General features: G+C 37.1%; 1 protein-coding gene across 10 annotated transcripts in view; it reads right to left on the reverse strand.

Moving 5' to 3' along the window:
• The window catches only part of MYBPC1 (myosin binding protein C1), an 83,507-nt gene extending 82,377 nt beyond the window's left edge, over positions 1-1,130 (reverse strand). For all 10 annotated transcript variants that reach the window (XM_036891347.2, XM_036891348.2, XM_036891344.2 and 7 more), the window contains exon 1: positions 975-1,130. In XM_036891347.2, coding sequence (XP_036747242.2) covers positions 975-999 — 25 coding nt within the window. In that variant the 5' untranslated portion in view covers positions 1,000-1,130. The remainder of the gene's footprint in view (positions 1-974) is intronic.
• Between the last annotated feature and the right edge of the window lie 21,085 nt (positions 1,131-22,215).

Raw genomic sequence — 22,215 nt, forward strand, 5'->3', positions numbered from 1 at the left:
GTTGCCTGCTAATCTTTTTTTTTTTTGCTTTTATTTGCACAAGTCAAAAATAGTCACTCAGCACTAAGGAAGACTCACATGAATAAAATAATATTTTAAAAAGATATTCTCACCAGAAATGAAACTCAGGGAACTTGTGTTAACTTCTGTTTTTCATTAGTCATTCTAGTAGTTTCTAATTCCAATTTATTTCTTATTAATTAATAATTTTTTGATATGGTTTTTTGGAGAAAGGAGAAACTCTATTGGAGGAAGCAGTTCTTCTAATGAAGAACATTTTCATATCTTCAGCTTAATTATTTTAAAAAGGCTACATAGTATGAAATTATCTACTCCTAATAACCTCATTAAAGAATACAATCTACCAGTGACATTCAAAGATATTCTCTCTTACTGGAGTGTGATTCTTTTTCCATGCAAGAATTTAATGTAATAACTAATAAAGCTTCAAAAACACTGTTATAAAAGCTAGAAGTTCCTGCATCTGCTTATTTTAAATGTCTTCTTGTGAAAAAAAAAAAGCAAATCTGGAAATATTGTCACAAATTCCTTTTGAAATCATGATCAGATTTATTATCCATTTAATATTCAAGCCTCTCCCACCCCCAACAAATTGCAAATATATGGTGAACAATTTGTGACTAAACCTAAGAAAACACACTTGAAAATGCAATCTGCTCATCATGAACAATCAACAGCCTTAAACGACCCTTTCAATTGAATGACATTATAACTTGATCATTTTTAGTCATTATTCCTTCATAAACCATCATTATCAGATATTTTTCAGTTGGTTATACTCTTCCTATATTTCTCCTCTGGTCTGTTTCCTCTACAGGATCTTTTCCTAAAATCACAGTGATTTTATGATTTGATAGCCTATTTAAGAAATTGGATCTTTGTCTGAAAGTAAATATCAAAGTAAATACACTGTATTTAAAAGCACAACAAAAAGATGTACGGATTAGTCTTACCCTCTTTCTTAATGGGTTCTGGCATGACCACAGTAAAATGTTATTCTCCAAAGAATTTGCTCCCCTCCAGTGCTAGCTGACAGAAACCCCACGAGCAGTGGAGAGATGGTGCAGGTCAGTGTGACAAGCCGCTGGGGAGAAGTCCAGGGCTTTTATAGTGCCTTTCGACAAGTCGTTTTGGCACCTCCCCTTCTTCAGCGCAAGGATGCTGGGACTTGACAGCTACAGGGACCTTTCTCACATCTGTTGTCTGCACTCTGCTCTCTGACTACTGGAAGGAATCTCCTGTCCATCTCATATGGCTATGAGAACACCTCTAACTTTCTAAATTCAGCTGCAGCCTCGTGCTCCTTTTTACCCTTCTCTTTTTGTCTGACAGAGAGCCATGTGTCGATTCAGGCTTGCAAAAAGTTTGCCGGATGATAAAAACTTAAATTAAAAATCCTAATGTGCTAATTCAACAAATCCCTTTTTTTTCACTAAGGTTATAAAGAAAGATCTCTATATTCAGATGATAATTTTATGTTCCCACAAGCTCTTTTATTTTTGCCAGTTCTTAATTATTGGGGCTTAATTTTTTCTTTTTTTTATCAATATGTTAATATTAATCTGTCAAGCCAGAACTCTATATAGATTATCTTGGCTAACTGTTTTTCCTCCAAGAATAGCAAAGGTTTCTATGAAGGAATACTTAGCATTGAGCCTTTTTAAAAGAAACACCCTTTAAAAAAAAGTACAGGGCATATAAAAGAATGAAGTACTGGTATATGCTGTAACATAGATGAAGCTTGAGAACATCATGCTGAGTAAAAGAGGCAGACACCAAAGACCACGTATCATACAATTTCACTTATTTGAAATGTCCAAGATAGGCAAACCCATAGAGACACAATAGCAATTAGTGGTTTTGCCAGGAGCTGAAGGGAGGTAGAACTGGCAGTGACTGCTAAAGGATATGGAGTTTCCTTTGGGATGATGAAAATGTTCTAGAATTAGATAGTGGTGATGGTTGTACAATTTTGTGAATATATTAAAAACCACTGAATTGTAAACTTAAAAACATATGGGGCATACATAAAGTCACATAGTCAGCAAGCCATTGTTTTGTTTCAAGTTGGCCAACAGACACACAAATGTAACTCAAGATATTGGCAGACCGCATCAGATTTGCACACTTCCTCCCAAAACTCTCACAGAACTGATGAGGAAATGTGAACTGCCAAGGTGTTAAACTACAAAGGACACCTTCCTTGCTTTGTCTGCATGCCTGGCACCTCAGACTCCAAGATTAGCATTAGTTTGTATGGAAAGGCGACCACTCACGTGCCTTTATTGGTATGTGTTTTTGAGGTCCTTTTCAAGAGACTTCGACTGACTTGTGAACCAGCCACACTGTGTCATTTAATTTCTCGTGGCTGAGAGTGCAGCTGGTCAGACTTAGCTCTACCAAACTCTGTGCCAAACTCACTTTTCATGTAAGGATGGAAACTCAACTTGGAACTCAATAGCATCATGCTTTAGCTATGTGGTGGTGAGGCAGGAGGAAAGCCAGTCTAGAAGGTCTATGAACATCTACAAGGAAAGCCTTTTCTTAACCACATAATGCTATTGAGCACATTGTTTTGGTGTTTTAAACATTTCTTTGCTCTCAGATGCTAAACAGCTAAATGGCATCCAGAAAACAGCATATTCTGTAATACAAAGGTAGATGTACCTTGAAGGAAAAAAAAAGTGACTTTTCCCCCCTTGAATCTACCATGATAGAATCAATTAACAGAAGAAACAAATTTTAGAACCTAGAATCTGAAGTCAGACCCTTGGATTCCAATTCTGGACCTGTCATTAACCAGCTGGTTATTCTAAGAAAATCAAGTGACCTTTCTAGGCCTCAGTTTCCTTTTGTGTAAAATGAAGGACTTAAAAATGAGATGATCTCTGAAGCCTCTTAATAGGTTTAAAATTGTGATTCTATATGGGTAGACCCTAAAAAGGAATAATTTTCCCAACATTCCCAGCACATTGAACACCACGTATGAAATGGACATAAGGACAAAGTGCCATATTGCAGAAAAATGTGTATAGTGATGGGCAGATTTCACACATGCCACAAAAGAGGTGCCATGCCATCGTTGGCTTCTGCAGAAACTCCATTGGGTTTTTAATTCATTGATCATTTTACTGAACTGAACAAGTGCCAGGAAATATTGCAAGCATTGAGAACCTATTTTATGACCTGGGGAATTTTTGGGTAATAAAGGACTTGATTATAAAAAGATAAAATATTACTGGAGGAATTGAAAAATTTTAGAATAAATGTTTATAGAGTGTATTAGATGGTTAAAGTGAGATTTTAAGTTAGAATAATAAGTAGACATGTGTGATTTTTCCCAAGGCTGTATTGTTTTAGAAACACATAACCCTATTTCAGATCTTATAAATTTACCTAGAAGGCTGCAGACTCTATCTCCAACATCACTCTAGAAAGTGGGGAAAGTGGTCAACAGGGATATTTTTTTCTTTGTTAAATGCTTTATTAGGTTTTTCCTTTTGTATTATTAAGGATTATATTTGTCTGGATATAACATCACAAAGTAACAACAGTTAAGTCAAGATTGAAGTATTTCTTACTCACACAAAGCAAGTGCAAAAGTAACTAGCTTAGAGTCATTGCAATGGTTCCACAGTGTCATCAGAAATCTAGGCTCCTTTTTCCTGCTCTACCATCATCCTCCAGATAACTTCATGGTCTAAATGGCTGCTAGTGCTCTAGCCATTGCATCCACATTCCAGGCAGCAGACAAAAAGAAAAAAAAAGGACTCACTTTCTCCATTATAAGGAGCTTTCTTTGAAGTTCCACGTAAAGCATCTAATACATCCCACTGACGAGCACTTGATTACATGGACATATTTGGCAACAAAAGGAATGGTAAATGTAATCTTTTATTCTCAGTGGCAACAGATTTCTGTTACTATGGAAATGAAAAGAATGAATGTTGGATAGGCAAATATCAATCTCTGCTATACCCTTCAAAATAAAAGCAATAATACTCCTGGACCAATCCAAAGTACAGAGAAGTATAAGTAATAAACCTCACCCTCTTCACAGCCTTGACATCTCTCCAAGGTGGTGTGAACTAGGGTCTAAGTTTCTCATACATACACATATAAACTTACATATTCCTATGTAAGGAGTTTTTCATCTATTTTTATTTACATTATTCAACTTTTTCCATTTAACCTCTCATAGACATCTCTCCATATTATACACACACACATGTATATCAATCTATAATAGCTGAATAATCACTCATAGAACAGATGTTCCATAGTATGTCATTTTTCTCAATTACTTTCCTTTTGGTGGACACACCATTGAGGTTGTTTTCAATGTTTCACCACCACAGTTAATACTTCAATAAACATTATAGACCACAACCTTATATACAGATGCTTTTAAATTAGTAGGGTAGGTTCTTTAAAGTGAGATTGTAAGTATAGTTTAAATCTTAATAAATGTTTTCTAGATTACTTTTCTAAAAGGTTGCCTATTCAACAGGTAGATTGGCAAAGTATAAGACTGCCTGTTTCATCATGCCTTGGATGTTATCATTAAAAAAGCAAAAATTGGTCAACTTAATGATGGGAAATCATACTCATTATTTGAGTTTTCATTTTTTCCAAAAGGTTAAGCAATATGATATGCTTATTGGTAATTTCTATTTTTTTCTGTGAATTGCTTTTTTCAAATCCTTCATTTTTTTGGTGATATTAATTGTCTATAATATGTGTTTCAAATAACGTTTTTCCTCTTTTTTTTGCCTTTTGATTTTATGATGTCTTGCTATAAAATAATTCAAAATTTTTATTTATTCAAAACTGTCACCTTTTCCTTATGGTTTCTGGGTTTTCTATCTTATTTTTAAAAAAATCTCTCCACCCAAGATTATTCAAATAGTCTCATAAATTTCTTCACTTATTTTTAAAAATTTAAATATTTTTATTGTGTGAATTAGGGGGTCTAAACTTCTTTATCCTCTTTTCCCCCCAGTTTAACAAGGAGTCATGCCAGCACCATTTCACTCTTATTTTACCGTTGACTTGAAATGTTACCTAGGGTTTATAATAATTTTCTTTTATAGACTCAAGTCTATTTATAGACACAGTGTTCATTTTTCACTCAGCAATGTGAAATTGTTCTTTGGCCAATACCATACTATTTGGATTAGATTAGCATTACATTAAGTTTTAATATTTGGTAGGGCAAGTTCCCCTCTCAGGTTTAATTTTTCAAAATTTTCTTTGCAATTCTCCATTCATGTTCTTTTTCATAAATTTTACATACATTTTGTCAGTTCCTGTCATCTTCTTCCAGCACAAAGGATATTCTAAATAAAATTAGGTATTAATTCATGACTGTCATTTGATAACATTAATCTTTCTCATCTAGAAATATGGTATCTCTCGTTAGATATTGTTTTATAGTTATTAATAAAACTTTATATTTTTTTTCCCATAAAAATCCTAAACCATTCATGTTAAATTTCTGCCTATGCATCTTATGACTTTTGTTACTACTTCAGATGGAATTTCTTTTCTCCATTTCAATTTCTAAATGGTTACTGGGAGTATGAAGAAAAACTATGAAGTGATTTGTGTAATTATTTTACATCTCACCACCTAATCAATTTTTTTTTTAGTTCAAATAAGATTTTTAGGAAAGTCACTTGGATTTATTTACTATATAACTGTATAATATGTAAAAAATGGTAATTTTGTTTTTAAAATTTCCAATACATATTGAACTTTTCATTTTACTATTATATTAGCTAGAAACCCCAATATGTCTTAAAATAGTAAGTAGGGTGGGTCTTCCTCTCTTGTTCTTGATTTTAACGGAAATGGATCTAGCTTTTAAAGTTTAAAATGATATTTGACGTTAATTTACAGTAAAGAGTCTATCACTTTTTGGTGGTTTCCTTTCATTCCCACCTATTTAACTGTTCATTAGTCCCAACTATTAAATTTTATCAATGTATTGTTTGCAGGTATTGTTGTAATCATGTGTTTTCCTTCTTTGTTTATATAATGCATTATAATATTTTGAAAAACTGTCAAATGTTGGACAACCCTTGCATTCCTAGTAATAATCCTATTTCAATATAGTGTATTATTTTATTAACACAATTCTGTATTCATTTGCCAATATTTTACTTTACATACTTTTACATTTATATCTCTTGGTGAAATTACTCAATAAATTCTTTTTTGTGCTATCTTTATCATATAAGTTATGCTAGCATCATAAAATTGATTATCAATACTTGCATCTTTTTCTTATTTTAAACAGTTTGAATAACAGGAAAATATGTGCTTTGACAATAGATAACAATTGGTTATAAAACCAACTGGTCAGATCCATTTTTAAATAGTAAATCTTTAACAATATTTCAAGCTTCTTTAGGCCTTGAGATGTTCAGGATTTCTACTTCTCTTAAATTACCTTTTTTGGTTTTGGAAAATTATTAATTTCTTCTAGATTTAATAAGAATATTGTGAACAATGCTTTGCCTTAATTTGTAATATTTGATTTTTATGCCCCTTTTTCATTCCTAATATTTTTATTTTCTCTCTTCCCTTTCTAGGATGTAACTACTGTAATTGGTAATTTGAAAGAACCAGTTGGTGATTTTATTATCTTTTCCTCAAATTTCTTTTGGTCAAGTTTGTTATTGTTGCTTTTCTTTTCTTTTATGTTGAGGGTTTAATTTAGGCTTTATTTTCAGTCTAGGACAATAGCCCTATTATTTAGGTTTTGACTTAATGTACCTAGTTATTCATTAATTTCTGAATAATGTTTGGTTTTGGTTTTATTTTTCTCATCATTACAGAAGTTATTTAAAAGGGATTCTCAATTTCTAAGGAAGATTTTTTTAAATTAATTTTTTAGTGAGGTGATATTTGTATCGCATAACATTAACCACTTTAAAGTGAACAATTCAACGGCATTTAGTATATTCAGAATGTTTTATAACCTTCACCTCTATCTAGCCCCAAAACTTTTTCATTATCCTGAAAGGAAACTGGGTACCCATTAAACAGTTACTGCCTGTGGATAAAATGAAGGTTCCTGTGGCCAGGATTCTCACCTGGCCCTGGTTGACTAGCTCACTACACATGTGTGGGCAATGTGTTGTTATTGACTCTGTATAGAGAGCCCTGCCCAGTACTCTGGGTGACACGGTGCAATGGCTGCAAGGCTGCAGGAGAGCAGAGCAGAGGCTGGAGTGGTGGCAGTGCCAAGGACAGAGGCCCAGAGGATGGCTTGCGGATAGAGAGACCCAGAGGCAGAGACCAGCTTGCTGCATGCAGACTTGCTCTGAGTGAACTGGATTTTAGTGACTGACTTGCCACCATGGGAGTAAAGTTGGGTATAACCCTTTCACCTCAAGAACGTTCTACTGTCATTACTTTGGTCACATTGAATCCATAGTGAATTTGCCTGGGGCTGAAATCCATTGGCAAAACACTGCCTATCACCCCTCTGCCCAGCCCCTGGCAACCAGCCATCGGGTTTCTGTCTCCAACGACTTACCTATTCTGGATATTTCATGTAAATGGAACCATATAACCTTTTGTGGCTAGAACATTCTGTCTGATATTGATACTGAATTCCATCCCTTTCTGATAAGAAATAATATTCAACCACGAATAAACTAATTGGGAAGAAAGCATTTTCCACCTAACAGATGCATTTCCAATAAAATATTTTATGCCTAATAATTATTATCAGTAATTATCAGTAACCTCTATTGCTTTAATCAGGAGTATACAAATAATAGTTGTAACACAAATAACTCTACATTTTTTAACATGTAAAGCCTTGTAGTTGCAGAAAAAACTTTTAAAAAATTTTCTATTTATATAGCTTTTGAGGCAGAGAAATATAAGATGAAAAATAAAAAAACACCTTTTAGGCAAGATATTATAGTAAATAGGAATAGAATTTTTTTTACACCAAGTACAAGTTCATACTGGAAGGCTTGCAGGCTATCAATAGAACTCTGCTCACCCGCCTTATTTTAAAGTTGAAGCATGTTAAGCCTTTTAAGCCTCTCCTCATAAGACATACCCTTCATCTCCCAAATTAGTCCTGGTGCCTTTGCTGGATCCCTTCCAAGACTTGGATGTTCTTTTAAGCTTCATGTCCTACCACACACCATGCAGTAAGCTACGAGCAGCTAGAGTACCTTTGCCTTAAAATCTCCTTTAACTTATGGACCTTAACAATTTCTAGCTTCCATATCTTCCACTCGGGGCTTACAGTGCCTAAAGGACAAAATTTTTCCCAATACTGATGACTATAGATTGCATGTACAGCACGTTAATTTTCAGTAAGAAACTAAAAAACAAAGCAAAACGCAAAGTACCGCAGAACTTAGAGGTCCCTGACCTTGATCCACCGTTTCCCATCTTCAGGTCTTGTTCCTGCTGTTTCCAGCATTCCTTCCTATCCCGGGAGCTCCAAAGCTGATCCAGTTTGGAAGGATAAATCCACAGGTGACTTTCTCCACGAAGTCTTCTCTAATGCTACAGCTGGAAATGATCTCCCACTTTCCTGACTGCTGCATATACTTCTTGTGTAATTACAGTCTTGTTTACCTTCTATTGTCCTTGTTTATATATCTTATATTTAAACCGAAGATCTCAACCTGGTAGCCTGGGAGCTAACTTCCATTTGCAAATGAATTTTGCTTGGCCCACACTCTTGTTCCATGTGAAAAACATAAAATACGAATTTCAGGCTTCTTTCAGAAATACAGGGTCCAGGTAGAAACAATAAACTGGAGTTTAACAGGATCCACCCACTTTGCTTCTTGGACCACTTCAGTCATTTGCATTAACTGCCTAGCCTGGTGAGTATTTGAATTTGCAATACTTAATCATAGATGGTATTGAGGCAGTATCATACTCATCTTTACAGACCACAGCAGGCACTTGATAATTTGCCATTGAAAAAAAAAAATTAATGTATATGGGTTGAGAGGCAAGTCTCTTTTTTTTAAAAGTGACTTTGAAATTATGTCACTGGAATCTGACCAACTCTTCCCGTTCTCCTATTTCATCACATCAATCTATCAATGAATAAAATCTATCAGTAAGTTTCTGTTTATCTTCTATCATGTGTTGAAAGCCTGGAGATTCAAAACAAACACATGTGGCACCCTGCCCCTCCCCATAGGGGATTATGTGAGTTAACATAATTTGTGAGCAACACACCATTATAATTTCAAGGCAGCAGAAAAGTATTTAACAGATGAAACACTGCAGTCAGAGTTGGGTTTATATCTTGGCTCTGTACTTAGAGTTTTACAATACCTAATAAATTATTTAACTTTCTGAGCCTTACCTTTCTCGTCTTTTGCTGGCCCCCTTTCAAGAGCTAGACTGGGACTATAATTCCATCTGTCCTTCGGAGATATGGGAGGATTAAATGAGCTAACACACGGGAAGTCCTTGGCACAGAGCCTGGACATGGTACAGCTTCTACAGATGGAAGGGGTTATTATTGGAAGCTAAATGATCCAGAATCAACTATTCTATATACAAGAACATCTAATCAGTACAAAAAATTCTCCAAGCCCTGGTTCCCACATAGTCTGTATTCCCAGGCAGTCTGCTATACTCCACTAAAGATGGCTGCTCAGGATTCAGAATTCCCTCCTCTGCGTGACTGCTGACTCTGTGTGGGTGTGATGGAAAAGATCCGTTTGTCACCACCAGCCTTTTCACACTGCGGACATGTAAAGGCCAGCCGGGGATCTGCAGCTGCTGCAGCGCTGGGGCCTCTGAGAGATGGGATTTGGGGGCTCAGATTTATTTTCTGCCCTTGCCTTTGTTTGAAAAGACTCTGGTCCTGCTCAGCTGCCTGAACTCTTGCTGCTGTCCCAGTGCCCTGATGTGGCCTCCCTGGAGGAAGGTGTGCTTCCCCCTCAGCTGCCTCCCAGAAAATGCAGTGGCTCGGGCATCCTGCTAAGCATTTGATGTGTATTATCTCATGTCATTCTCTTAATACACTGAGATGAGTACCATTTTTTTTCCCGGGTTGAAGATGAGGAAATTGAAGTACAAGGAGGTTAAATAATTTCCCAAAGTTCAGAGTTTGTAAGAGGTGGAGGGTCTTAACCATTAAGCTCTACTTCCTCAAATAAATTTAGGTGAATATATTTCCTTTTGAAAACACATTTCTTCCAATCCTAAGTGTTTATTGCTCCCTTGGCATGAAAGAGGTTTCCTGTGCAGGCTCACTCCAGAGATCTCCACAGTGCCCCCTGCAACAAATAAGGACGCATCTGGGCTAAGCAAGGGAGACGGCAGTAACCAGTGAGCGAAGTCCCTAGTTAGTCAGCCAGAGTTCTATTGATAGCCTGCAAGATACACACTTTCAGAATGTGTATCTATTGATTATGAAGAGTAAAGGCCCACAAGTAAGAATCTTAGTGTCTTAATTTTGAGGGATGTATCAATAGAATGATTCCATGGGTTAGACCTACAATTCAAAGTCCTAATCATTTTCAATATTCCTGAAATGTATAGAGTTTCCATCAAGCAAAACAGAGAAACATTTTCATATCTTGGGACTTCATCAAGTTCAAAGTCTAAGTGGGAAAAACATTTATATATCTTCAAATTCAGTTAAGTCCCAAAGCCGTTAAACACAGGTGAGAAACCTAAGCACTTACCTCAAGAGCTAAAGAAACACAACATACAGGCAAGTGATCAGTCTGCCATTGGTTCAGAGCTACAGAGACTTGAAAACAGACAGGGAATTGGGAAATGCACATTAGAGGATAACCTCCCTTCAAGTTTCAAACCCAAAACACAGTGATTATAAGGAGTTCAGGTTGGCAGTGAAGTGGGGAGAGGAATTGCTGAACATCTCTGGAGCACTAGGTCTCAAGTCTGGTCAAAATCTCTGGTTCCAAATGACCACCATTAACTAGGATGGTATCTGTCTTTACTGTGGAAAGGCAACCTGAGTTAATTAGCATAGAAATCATCTTCATTGAGTATACATTTTTTAAAACTCTGCAAAGATTTAGAACTAAATGTAGAAAAGCTTCAAACAATCAAAACCATGGTATTAATATTTGGCATTTGTACTGTACTACTTACGAGACAATCTCATCGTTCCAATTTAAAATGTGTAATTTTCATACCAGTCTAAACAGTTAATATCAACAAGACAAGAAAAAAGAGGTGTTAGAGAGGATGTGGAGAAGGGGGAACACGTGTACGCTGGTGGTGGGATTGCAAATTTATGCAGCCTTTATGGAAAACAGTATGGTGGTTTCTCAAAAAACTAAAAACACAAATACCATATAACCCAGCAATTCCATTTCTGAGAATTTACCCAAAGAAAACAAAATCACGAATTTGAAAAGGTACATATACCTTTGTTTATCACAGCATTACTTACAATAGCCAAAATATGAAAACAACCTGTATATCTATTGATAGATGAATGGATAAAGAAGATAATTGTGCATATATACGATGGTATATTACTCAGCCATTAAAAAAGATTGAAATTTACCATTTGCAACACTATGGATGGACCTAGAGGTGTATTATGCTAAGTGAAATAACTCAGACAGAGGAAAAGAAATACCATATGGTCTCACTGATATGTGGAATTTAAAAAAACAAACCAAACAAACATAAAACCGAAATAGACTCGATAATAGGAGGGATCGGAAGATGGCAGCGTGAGTAGAGCAGCGGAAATCTCCTCCCAAAACCACATATATCTATGAAAATATAACAAAGACAACTCTTCCTAGAATAAAGACCAGAGGACACAGGACAATAGCCAGACCACATCTGCACCTGAGAGAACCCAGCGCCTCGCGAAGGGGGTAAGATACAAGCCCCGGCCCCGCGGGAGCCGAGCGCCCCTCCCCCCAGCTCCCGGCGGGAGAAGAGCAGGCAGAGCGGGAGGGAGACGGAGCCCAGGACTGCCGAACACCCAGCCCCAGCCATCCGGGCCAGAGTGCAGACACAGTACGTGCCCAGGGGGCCCTGGATGCAAGGGAATCAGGGCAGCAAGAACAGTGAGCGGGCACTGGAGGCCGGGCGCCGGAGGACATAAGAAAAGCAAGCGACCAATTTTTTTTTTTTTTCTGTTTTGTTTTGGCGAGTGCTTTTTGGTAGTCTTAAAGGAATAGGGAACCAAATACTAGGGAAACAGGGCAGCAAGAACAGTGAGCGGGCACAGGATGCCTGGCACAGGAGGACACCAGAAAAGCGAGCAACCATTTTTTTTTTTTTTTTTTTTTGCTGCTTTGATTTGGCGAGCACTTTTTGGAAGTCTTAAAGGGATAGGGACCAAAATACTAGGGAAACAGGGCAGCAAGACCAGTGAGCAGATACCTGAGGCTGGCGCCGGAGAATAAAGAAAAACGAGTGGCCACCCTTTTTTTTTTTCTTTTGTGGTCATTGTTTTGTTTTGGCGGCTGCTTTTTGGAAGTCTTAGAGGGACAGGGCGGGACACTTAATCCAGAGGTAGGGAATCCGGGGATCTCTGGGCACCCTAACCCCTGGGCTGCAGGGAGCAGGGAGGCACCTTACGGAGATAAATAGCCTCCCAGCCGCTCCTGCTCCAACGCGACTCCACCATTTTGGAGTAGCTGCTCGAGCCAGGCCACGCCCACAGCAGCAGCGGAGATAAACTCCATAGCAGCCGGGCAGGAAGCAGAAGCCCTGTCTGCGCGCAGCTGCGCAGCACAAGCCACTAGAGGCCGCTGTTCTCCCAGGAGAGGAGGGCCACAAACCAACAAGAAGGGAAGTTCTTCCAGCCGTCACTCGTCCCAGCTCTGCAAACTATTCCTATCACCATGAAAAGGCAAAGCTACAGGCAGACAAAGATCACAGAGACACCAGAAAAGGAGACAGACCTAACCAGTCTTCCTGAAAAAGAATTCAAAATAAGAATCATAAACATGCTGACAGAGATGCAGAGAAATACACAAGAGAAATGGGATGAAGTCCGGAGGGAGATCACAGATGCCAGAAAGGAGATCGCAAAAATGAAACAAACTCTGGATGGGTTTATAAGCAGAATGGATAGAATGCAAGAGGCCATTGATGGAATTGAAACCAGAGAACAGGAACGCATAGAAGCTGACATAGAGAGAGATAAAAGGATCTACAGGAATGAAACAATGTTAAGAGAACTGTGTGACCAATCCAAAAGGAACAATTTCCGTATTATAGGGGTTCCAGAAGAAGAAGAGAGAGGAAAAGAGATGCAAAGTATCTTAGAAGAAATAATTGCTGAAAACTTTCCCAAACTGGGGGAGGAAATAATCGAACAGACCACGGAAATACACAGAACCCCCAACAGAAAGGATCCAAGGAGGACAACACCAAGACACTTAATAATTAAAATGGCAAAGATCAAGGACAAGGAAAGAGTTTTAAAGGCAGCTAGAGAGAAAAAGTTCACCTATAAAGGAAAACCCATCAGGCTAACATCAGACTTCTCCACAGAAACCCTACAGGCCAGAAGAGAATGGCATGATATATTTAATACAATGAAACAGAAGGGCCTTGAACCAAGGATACTGTATCCAGCACGACTATCATTCAAATATGATGGTGGGATTAAACAATTCCCAGACAAACAAAAGCTGAGGGCATTTGCTTCCCACAAACGACCTCTACAGGACATCTTACAGGGACTTCTCTAGATGGGAGCACTCCTAGAAAGAGCACAGCACAAAACACCCAACATATGAAGAATTGAGGAGGAGGAATAAGAAGGGAGAGAAGAAAAGAATCTCCAGACAGTTTATATAACAGCTCAATAAGCGAGCTAAGTTAGGCAGAAAGATACTAAAGAGGCTAACCTTGAACCTTTGGTAACCACGAATTTAAAGCCTGCAATGGCAATGAGTACATATCTTTCAATAGTCACCCTAAATGTTAATGGACTGAATGCACCAATCAAAAGACACAGAGTAATAGAATGGATAAAAAAGCAAGACCCATCTATATGCTGCTTACAAGAAACTCACCTCAAACCCAAAGACATGTACAGACTAAAAGTCAAGGGATGGAAAAACATATTTCAGGCAAACAACAGCGAGAAGAAAGCAGGGGTTGCAGTACTAATATCAGACAAAATAGACTTCAAAACAAAGAAAGTAACAAGAGATAAAGAAGGACACTACATAATCATAAAGGGCTCAGTCCAACAAGAGGATATAAACATTCTAAATATATATGCACCCAACACAGGAGCACCAGCATATGTGAAACAAATACTAACAGAACTAAATGGGTAAATAGACTGCAATGCATTCATTCTAGGAGACTTCAACACACCACTCACCCCAAAGGATAGATCCACCTGGCAGAAAATAAGTAAGGACACAGAAGCACTGAACAACACAGTAGAGCAGATGGACCTAATAGACATCTACAGAACTCTACATCCAAAAGCAACAGGATATACATTCTTCTCAAGTGCACATGGAACATTCTCCAGAATAGACCACATACTAGGCCACAAAAAGAGTCTCAGAAAATTCCAAAAGATTGAAATCCTACCAACCAACCTTTCAGACCACAAAGGCATAAAACTAGAAATAAACTGTACAAAGAAAGCAAAAAGGCTCACAAACACATGGAGGCTTAACAAAACGCTCCTAAATAATCAATGGATCAATGACCAAATCAAAATGGAGATCCAGCAATATATGGAAACAAATGACAACAACAACACTAAGCCCCAACTTCTGTGGGACACAGCAAAAGCAGTCTTAAGAGGAAAGTATATAGCAATCCAAGCATATTTAAAAAAGGAAGAAAAATCCCAAATGAATGGTCTAATGTCACAATTATCGAAATTGGAAAAAGAAGAAAAAATGAGGCCTAAGGTCAGCAGACGGAGGGACATAATAAAGATCAGAGAAGAAATAAATAAAATTGAGAAGAATAAAACAATAGCAAAAATCAATGAAACCAAGAGCTGGTTCTTCGAGAAAATAAACAAAATAGATAAGCCTCTAGCCAGACTTATTAAGAAGAAAAGAGAGTCAACACAAATCAACAGTATCAGAAACGAGAAAGGAAAAATCATGACGGACCCCACAGAAATACAAAGAATTATTAGAGAATACTATGAAAACCTATATGCTAACAAGCTGGGAAACCTAGGAGAAATGGACAACTTCTCAGAAAAATACAACCTTCCAAGACTGACCCAGAAAGAAACAGAAAATCTAAACAGACCAATTGCCAGCAACGAAATTGAAGCAGTAATCAAAAAACTACCAAAGAACAAAACCCCTGGGCCAGATGGATTTACCTCGGAATTTTATCAGACATACAGGGAAGACATAATACCCATTCTCCTTAAAGTTTTCCAAAAAATAGAGGAGGAGGGGATACTCCCAAACTCATTCTATGAAGCTAACATCACCCTAATACCAAAACCAGGCAAAGACCCCACCAAAAAAGAAAACTACAGACCAATATCCCTGATGAACATAGATGCAAAAATACTCAACAAAATATTAGCAAACCGAATTCAAAAATACATCAAAAGGATCATACACCATGACCAAGTGGGATTCATCCCAGGGATGCAAGGATGGTACAACATTCGAAAGTCCATCAACATCATCCACCACATCAACAAAAAGAAAGACAAAATCCACATGATCATCTCCATAGATGCTTAAAAAGCATTTGACAAAGTTCAACATCCATTCATGATAAAAACTCTCAGCAAAATGGGAATAGAGGGCAAGTACCTCAACATAATAAAGGGCATCTATGATAAACCCACAGCCAACATTATATTGAACAGCGAGAAGCTGAAAGCATTTCCTCTGAGATCGGGAACTAGACAGGGATGCCCACTCTCCCCACTGTTATTTAACATAGTACCGGAGGTCCTAGCCACGGCAATCAGACAAAACAAAGAAATACAAGGAATCCAGATTGGTAAAGAAGAAGTTAAACTGTCACTATTTGCAGATTACATGATATTGTACATAAAAAACCCTAAAGACTTCACCCCTAAACTACTAGAACTGATATCGGAATACAGCAAAGTTGCAGGATACAAAATCAACACACAGAAATCTGTAGCTTTCCTATATACCAACAATGAACCAACAGAAAGAGAAATCAGGAAAACAACTCCATTCAGAATTGCATCAAAGGAAATAAAATACCTAGGAATAAACCTAACCAAAGAAGTGAAAGACTTATACTCTGAAAACTACAAGTCATTCTTAAGAGAAATTAAAGGGGACACTAACAGATGGAAACTCATCCCATGCTCGTGGCTAGGAAGAATTAATATCATCAAAATGGCCATCCTGCCCAAAGCAATATACAGATTTGATACAATACCTATGAAACTACCAGCAACATTCTTCAATGAACTGGAACAAATAATTCAAAAATTCATATGGAAACTCCAAAGACCCCGAATAGCCAAAGCAATCCTGAGAAAGAAGAATAAAGTAGGGGGGATCTCACTCCCCAACTTCAAGCTCTACTTTAAAGCCATAGTAATCAAGACAATTTGGTACTGGCACAAGAGCAGAGCCACAGACCAATGGAACAGACTAGAGAATCCAGACATTAACCCAGACATATATGGTCAATTAATATTTGATAAAGGAGCCATGGACATACAATGGCGAAATGACAGTCTCTTCAACAGATGGTGCTGGCAAAACTGGACAGCTACATGTAGGAGAATGAAACTGGACCATTGTCTAACCCCATGTACAAAAGTAAACTCAAAATGGATCAAAGACCTGAATATAAGTCACGAAACCATTAAACTCTTGGAAGAAAACACAGGGAAAAACCTCTTAGACATAAACATGAGTGACCTCTTCTTGAACATATCTCCCCGGGCAAGGAAAACAACAGCAAAAATGAGTAAGTGGGACTATATTAAACTGAAAAGCTTCTGTACAGCAAAAGACACCATCAATAGGACAAGAAGGATCCCTACAGTATGGGAGAATATATTTGAAAACGACACATCTGATAAAGGCTTGACGTCCAGAATATATAAAGAGCTCACACGCCTCAACAAACAAAAAACAAATAACCCAATTAAAAAATGGGCAGAGGAACTGAACAGACAGTTCTCCAAAAAAGAAATACAGATGGCCAACAGACACATGAAAAGATGCTCCACATCGCTAATTATCAGAGAAACACAAATTAAAACTACAATGAGGTATCACCTCACACCAGTAAGGATGGCTGCCATCCAAAAGACAAACAACAACAAATGTTGGCAAGGCCGTGGAGAAAGGGGAACCCTCCTACACTGCTGGTGGGAATGTAAGTTAGTTCAACCATTGTGGAAAGCAGTATGGAGGTACATCAAGCTCAAAACAGACTTACCATTTGACCCAGGAATTGCACTCCTAGGAATTTACCCTAAGAATGCAGCAATCAAGTATGATAAAGATCAGTGCACCCCTATGTTTATCGCAGCACTATTTACAATAGCCAAGAATTGGAAGCAACCTAAATGTCCATCGATAGATGAATGGATAACGAAGATGTGGTACATATACACAATGGAATACTACTCAGCTATAAGAAAAGGGCAAATCCTACCATTTGCAGCAACATGGATGGAGCTGGAGGGTATTATGCTCAGTGAAACAAGCCAAGCGGAGAAAGAGAAATACCAAATGATTTCACTTATCTGTGGAATATAAGAACAAAGGAAAAACTGAAGTAATAAAACAGCAGCAGAATCACAGAACTCAAGAATGGACTAACATGTACCAAAGGGAAAGGGACTGGGGAGGATGGGTGGGTAGGGAGGGATAAGGGGTGGGGAGAAGTAGGGGGTATTAAGATTAGCATGCATGGGGGGGGTGGGGAAAAGGGAGGGCTGTACAACACAGACAAGGCAAGTAGTGATTCTACAACATTTTGCTATGCTGATGGACAGTGACTGTAAAGGGGTTTATAGGGGGGACCTGGTATAGGGGAGAGCCTAGTAAACATAATATTCAACATGTAAGTGTAGATTAGTGATACCACAAAAAAAAAAAAGGGCAGTTCCTGTGTGGTAACCTCCAATGAGTTCTACACAAGGGTATAAAGGACATATAAAAGTGTAGACAAAGGGTCTGTTTGTGTTTATACAGAGGATCAAAGCCTAATTGGGCTACCCCGAAAATGAACTAAGATACGATATGAAAAAGAACTTCCAACATCAGCACTCTCTGGAAGACTCATGACAGAAGATGATCATCAAAAAACCCCAACAAAGATCCACGCACTGCTACAGCTGTAGATGCACTCATCCCACCAGTTCCTGGACTTGCCATGGGAATGAGGAAGGAGATATCTAAGCTGGCCTGTGCATACAGTAAAACAACAAATTTGACTGGATCTGTACTGTTGGAACTCAACCAAGAATTAGGAGAAGTGCAAATTGTAGCGCTCCAAAATCTTACAACTACAGACTATTTACTGTTAAAGGAACATAAGGGATGTGAACACTACCCAGGAATGGGTTGTTTTAATTTGTCTGATTTCTCTCAGACTGTTCAAGTTCAGTTGGACAATATCCACCATATCATAGATAAGTTTTCACAAATGCCTAAGGTGCCTAACTGGTTTTCTTGGTTTCACTGGAAATGGCTGGTAATTACAGGTATGCTTTGGTTATGTAACTATACTCCTATTATGTTAATGTGTGTGCGCAATTTAAGTAGTAGTTTAAAACCTATACATGCTGAAGTTACTCTACAAGAAGATATGTCAAAGAAATAATCAATCTTCCCATGTTTTCTGCCGCCTGCTACTTCTATAGCTTTTCTTCTTCCTTCCTAATTACAACCCTTAAATAGAATTCGTGCCTCATATCAAATTTACCGAGTATCATAATTCTTCCAAGTGGTAAAGATACCTCAAGACAAATGCTGGGCATAGAAGCTACAGGGCATAAATATGCAAAGAAGTAAAAAGCTAACCATTTCAAACAATAAGGCTTCTCTCTCACTTACCAACTTTACATTTTCCTGTATGGCCCTGGAAGATGACTGGTTAGCCAGAGACGGGTAAGATTCCTCAAGGGAGGAACAACCTAAGACAGGCACAGTCGCAGGGGCGCCATCAGGTGAGAAATTGTGGATCAACAGAGGTGAGGCTTAGAACCTCACCCCCCCTGTTCTGAGAGAAATCTTCTGCATACATGGAGGTTTTATTGCCCTGGTCTAGCTTGGATTAACACATAGTCTATAGGCACACACCTGATCATCTACATTTGCTCTCTTACAACACTAAACTATGTTTTCTACCTTTATCTTGTATCTACCTACCACTTCAGCATTTTATTAAAAATAATAATAATAAAGAGAGAAATGTGGTATCCACATATAAATCAAGTATAAAAATCAAATGAGTATTCATATTTGAACTGACTGTTTATAGTTCATAATGCATGAGCAAAACCGAAAGTTTCTGTGATGACTGCCCTTGTACTGTTCACCATGTAACTTATTCATTATGTAAGAATTTGTTCTACATGTAAGAACTTGTTTGTTATGCCTCAGAAGATTGGAGACTGACGAAAATTAGGCTTGGGGTGGATTAATGATTGTGCATTGAGCATTGACTCCCCTATACAGAATTTTATTGTTGTTAACAACCATTTGATCAATAAATATGAGAGATGCCCTCACAAAAAAAAAAAAAAAATGTACACACTTCCAATTGTAAAATAAATAAGTAACCGGGATGTAATGTATAGCATAAGGAATATAGTCAAAATATTGTAACAACTTGGTATGGTGATAGCTGGTACCTAGGATTATCATGTATATAAATGTTGAATCACTATGTTGTACACCTGAAACTAATGTAATGTAATACTGTGTGTCAACTACCCTTCAATAAAAAATAATTATCTACAAAAAAAACACAAAAAACAAAAAAACTGAAATAGACTCATAAACAGAGAGCAGACTGATGGTTACCATAGGGGAGGAGAGTGGGAGAAGGGTGAGGTCGGTGAAGGGGAAAAAATTAGTGGGAATATTTGATATCTGGGTGATGGTTATATGAATGTGTACACATGTCACATTCCACAAAGCTGTACACTAAGATTTGTGCATTTTATTGTATGTATTTCAATATTAAAAAATTGGAAAAATACCTTCTGTGAACATTGAAAAAACAAAAAGTTTCCCTTCCCTTCTGTCTAGGTTTGGTGCCTGGGAAATCTAGACTTACTCAAAGGCAGAGCTAAGGGTATAGCCAAAACCCAAAAACTAAAATGAGAAAAAATAAATACAATAAAATAAAATGTGTAACTGAGTGATTGATTTCGACTTGTGGTTGTAAGTTGAAATCTCACTGAATTTATGAATATAATTAGCATACCTCAAAGAATTTCAATTTACGCATACAGAAGTAATTTAAGTATTTAAGGTTTTATTTAATTAATAAAAGTAAAATACTTAAAAAGAAAACCAAATATATTGAATTTATAAAATCTGACCTATTAGAGTGACATGCTGTTTAGAAAGATACTTTAGCTAACTGGATTTGTAAATGGAACAATCTTACTATGCTTTCTCCTAAAAAGCGATGGCTAAATTTTGCCAGGGGTAAGAATATAATTATTAGATTTGTAAGCTTAATTTAAAAGCTTTTTGAAAACCAGGTTTATATATGTGTAATTACATGCATTTAATACCAACTGTTTATTTTAAAGTAATTTCTGAACCATCTTTTCTGCATACAAAACCCTCCAGTGCATCCTGAACTTTCCACGAACTGGAAGCATCTCTGTGATTTTATTCAATTACATTCCTCTTAGATATACAAGACTCCTATGACCAATGCTTATAAGGGATCTCAATTCAATTCAGCTCAATGCGTATTTACTGAGCGAATAAAGAGGAAAGAGGCTGCACCTTTACACACTTTCTCCTAGTGTGAATCTTTGGTAAATAATTTAATAAATTCCTCTTATCAAACATGATAAGATAGCACATTAATGAGAAAATCTGATGATTTTTAAAAAGTGATATGTACCAATATTTTTATGTAAACTCTGTAAGTATATAGTCAGCCATCAATCTTTTGACATAAGACCAAGTCTTTTTTTTTATTAGATATGCTTATTTGAGTCTTTGTTGTCTTTATTACATAAATGACATCCATATGACTTCTGATATTTGTTTCTCAAAAGTAGAACCAAAACTTAAAGTCACTTTAAAATCACTCTAGGCCTAGAATTCTTCTAGGTTATCACCATTTTCTGTTATAGTCCTGTTGTTTCACCTTGCCTGTTTCGGTATTTATTTTTGCAATTTGAATACTTTTATGCATTCAACCTAGTTTTTATAGAAGGAGCTTTCCACATTCATATTTCATTTGTTTGTATAACATTGAATTAATTCCAATTACAAGTGGAACTGGCATAAACAGGTTTGGAAACAAACAATACGTACTCTTGATGAGGCCATAACTCAACTCACAAAATGTAGCCTTTGTACTTAAGGATATTCTAGTGTGCCTGGGCATCAGTCAGCATATTTTTTTAGAGGGAGTGTAGAGAGGTGATTAATTTTAATCAGTTAAGTGGATTAAGATCATAATGCCCATTATTTTTTTATTGAAGTATTGTTGATAAATTGGTTTCAAATATACAACACAGTGATTCAACAGTTACCCATATTATTAAATTCTCGCTCCCACTAATGTGGTTACTGTCAATGCAGAAGTATGTTACAAAATCGTTGACTGTATCCTCAATGCTGTACTACTATCCCTGTGATCAATTTATATTATGACTGAGAATTTTTGTGCCCTTTTACCTTCCTCACATTCTTCACCCACCCACCCCAACTCCTCCCCCTTAGTAACCATCAGTGACTTCTCAATGTCTATAAGTCCACTGCTATTTTGTTCATTTTGTTTTGTTTTGTTTTTATATTCCACAAATAAGTGAAATCATAAGGTATTTGTCTTTCTCTGCCTGGTTTATTTCCCTTAGCATAACACCCTCTAGGTCTAGCTATGTTGTTACAAATGGCAGGATTTCTTTTTTATGGCTGAATAATATTCCATTGTGTATATGTACCACATATTTTTTATCCATTCATCTGTTGATGGACACTTAGGTTGCTTCCATATCTTTAGCATTGTAAATAATGTGGTAATAAACAT

The sequence above is a fragment of the Manis pentadactyla genome, chromosome 10 (assembly GCF_030020395.1).
Source record: "Manis pentadactyla isolate mManPen7 chromosome 10, mManPen7.hap1, whole genome shotgun sequence".
Classification (NCBI taxonomy): domain Eukaryota; kingdom Metazoa; phylum Chordata; class Mammalia; order Pholidota; family Manidae; genus Manis; species Manis pentadactyla.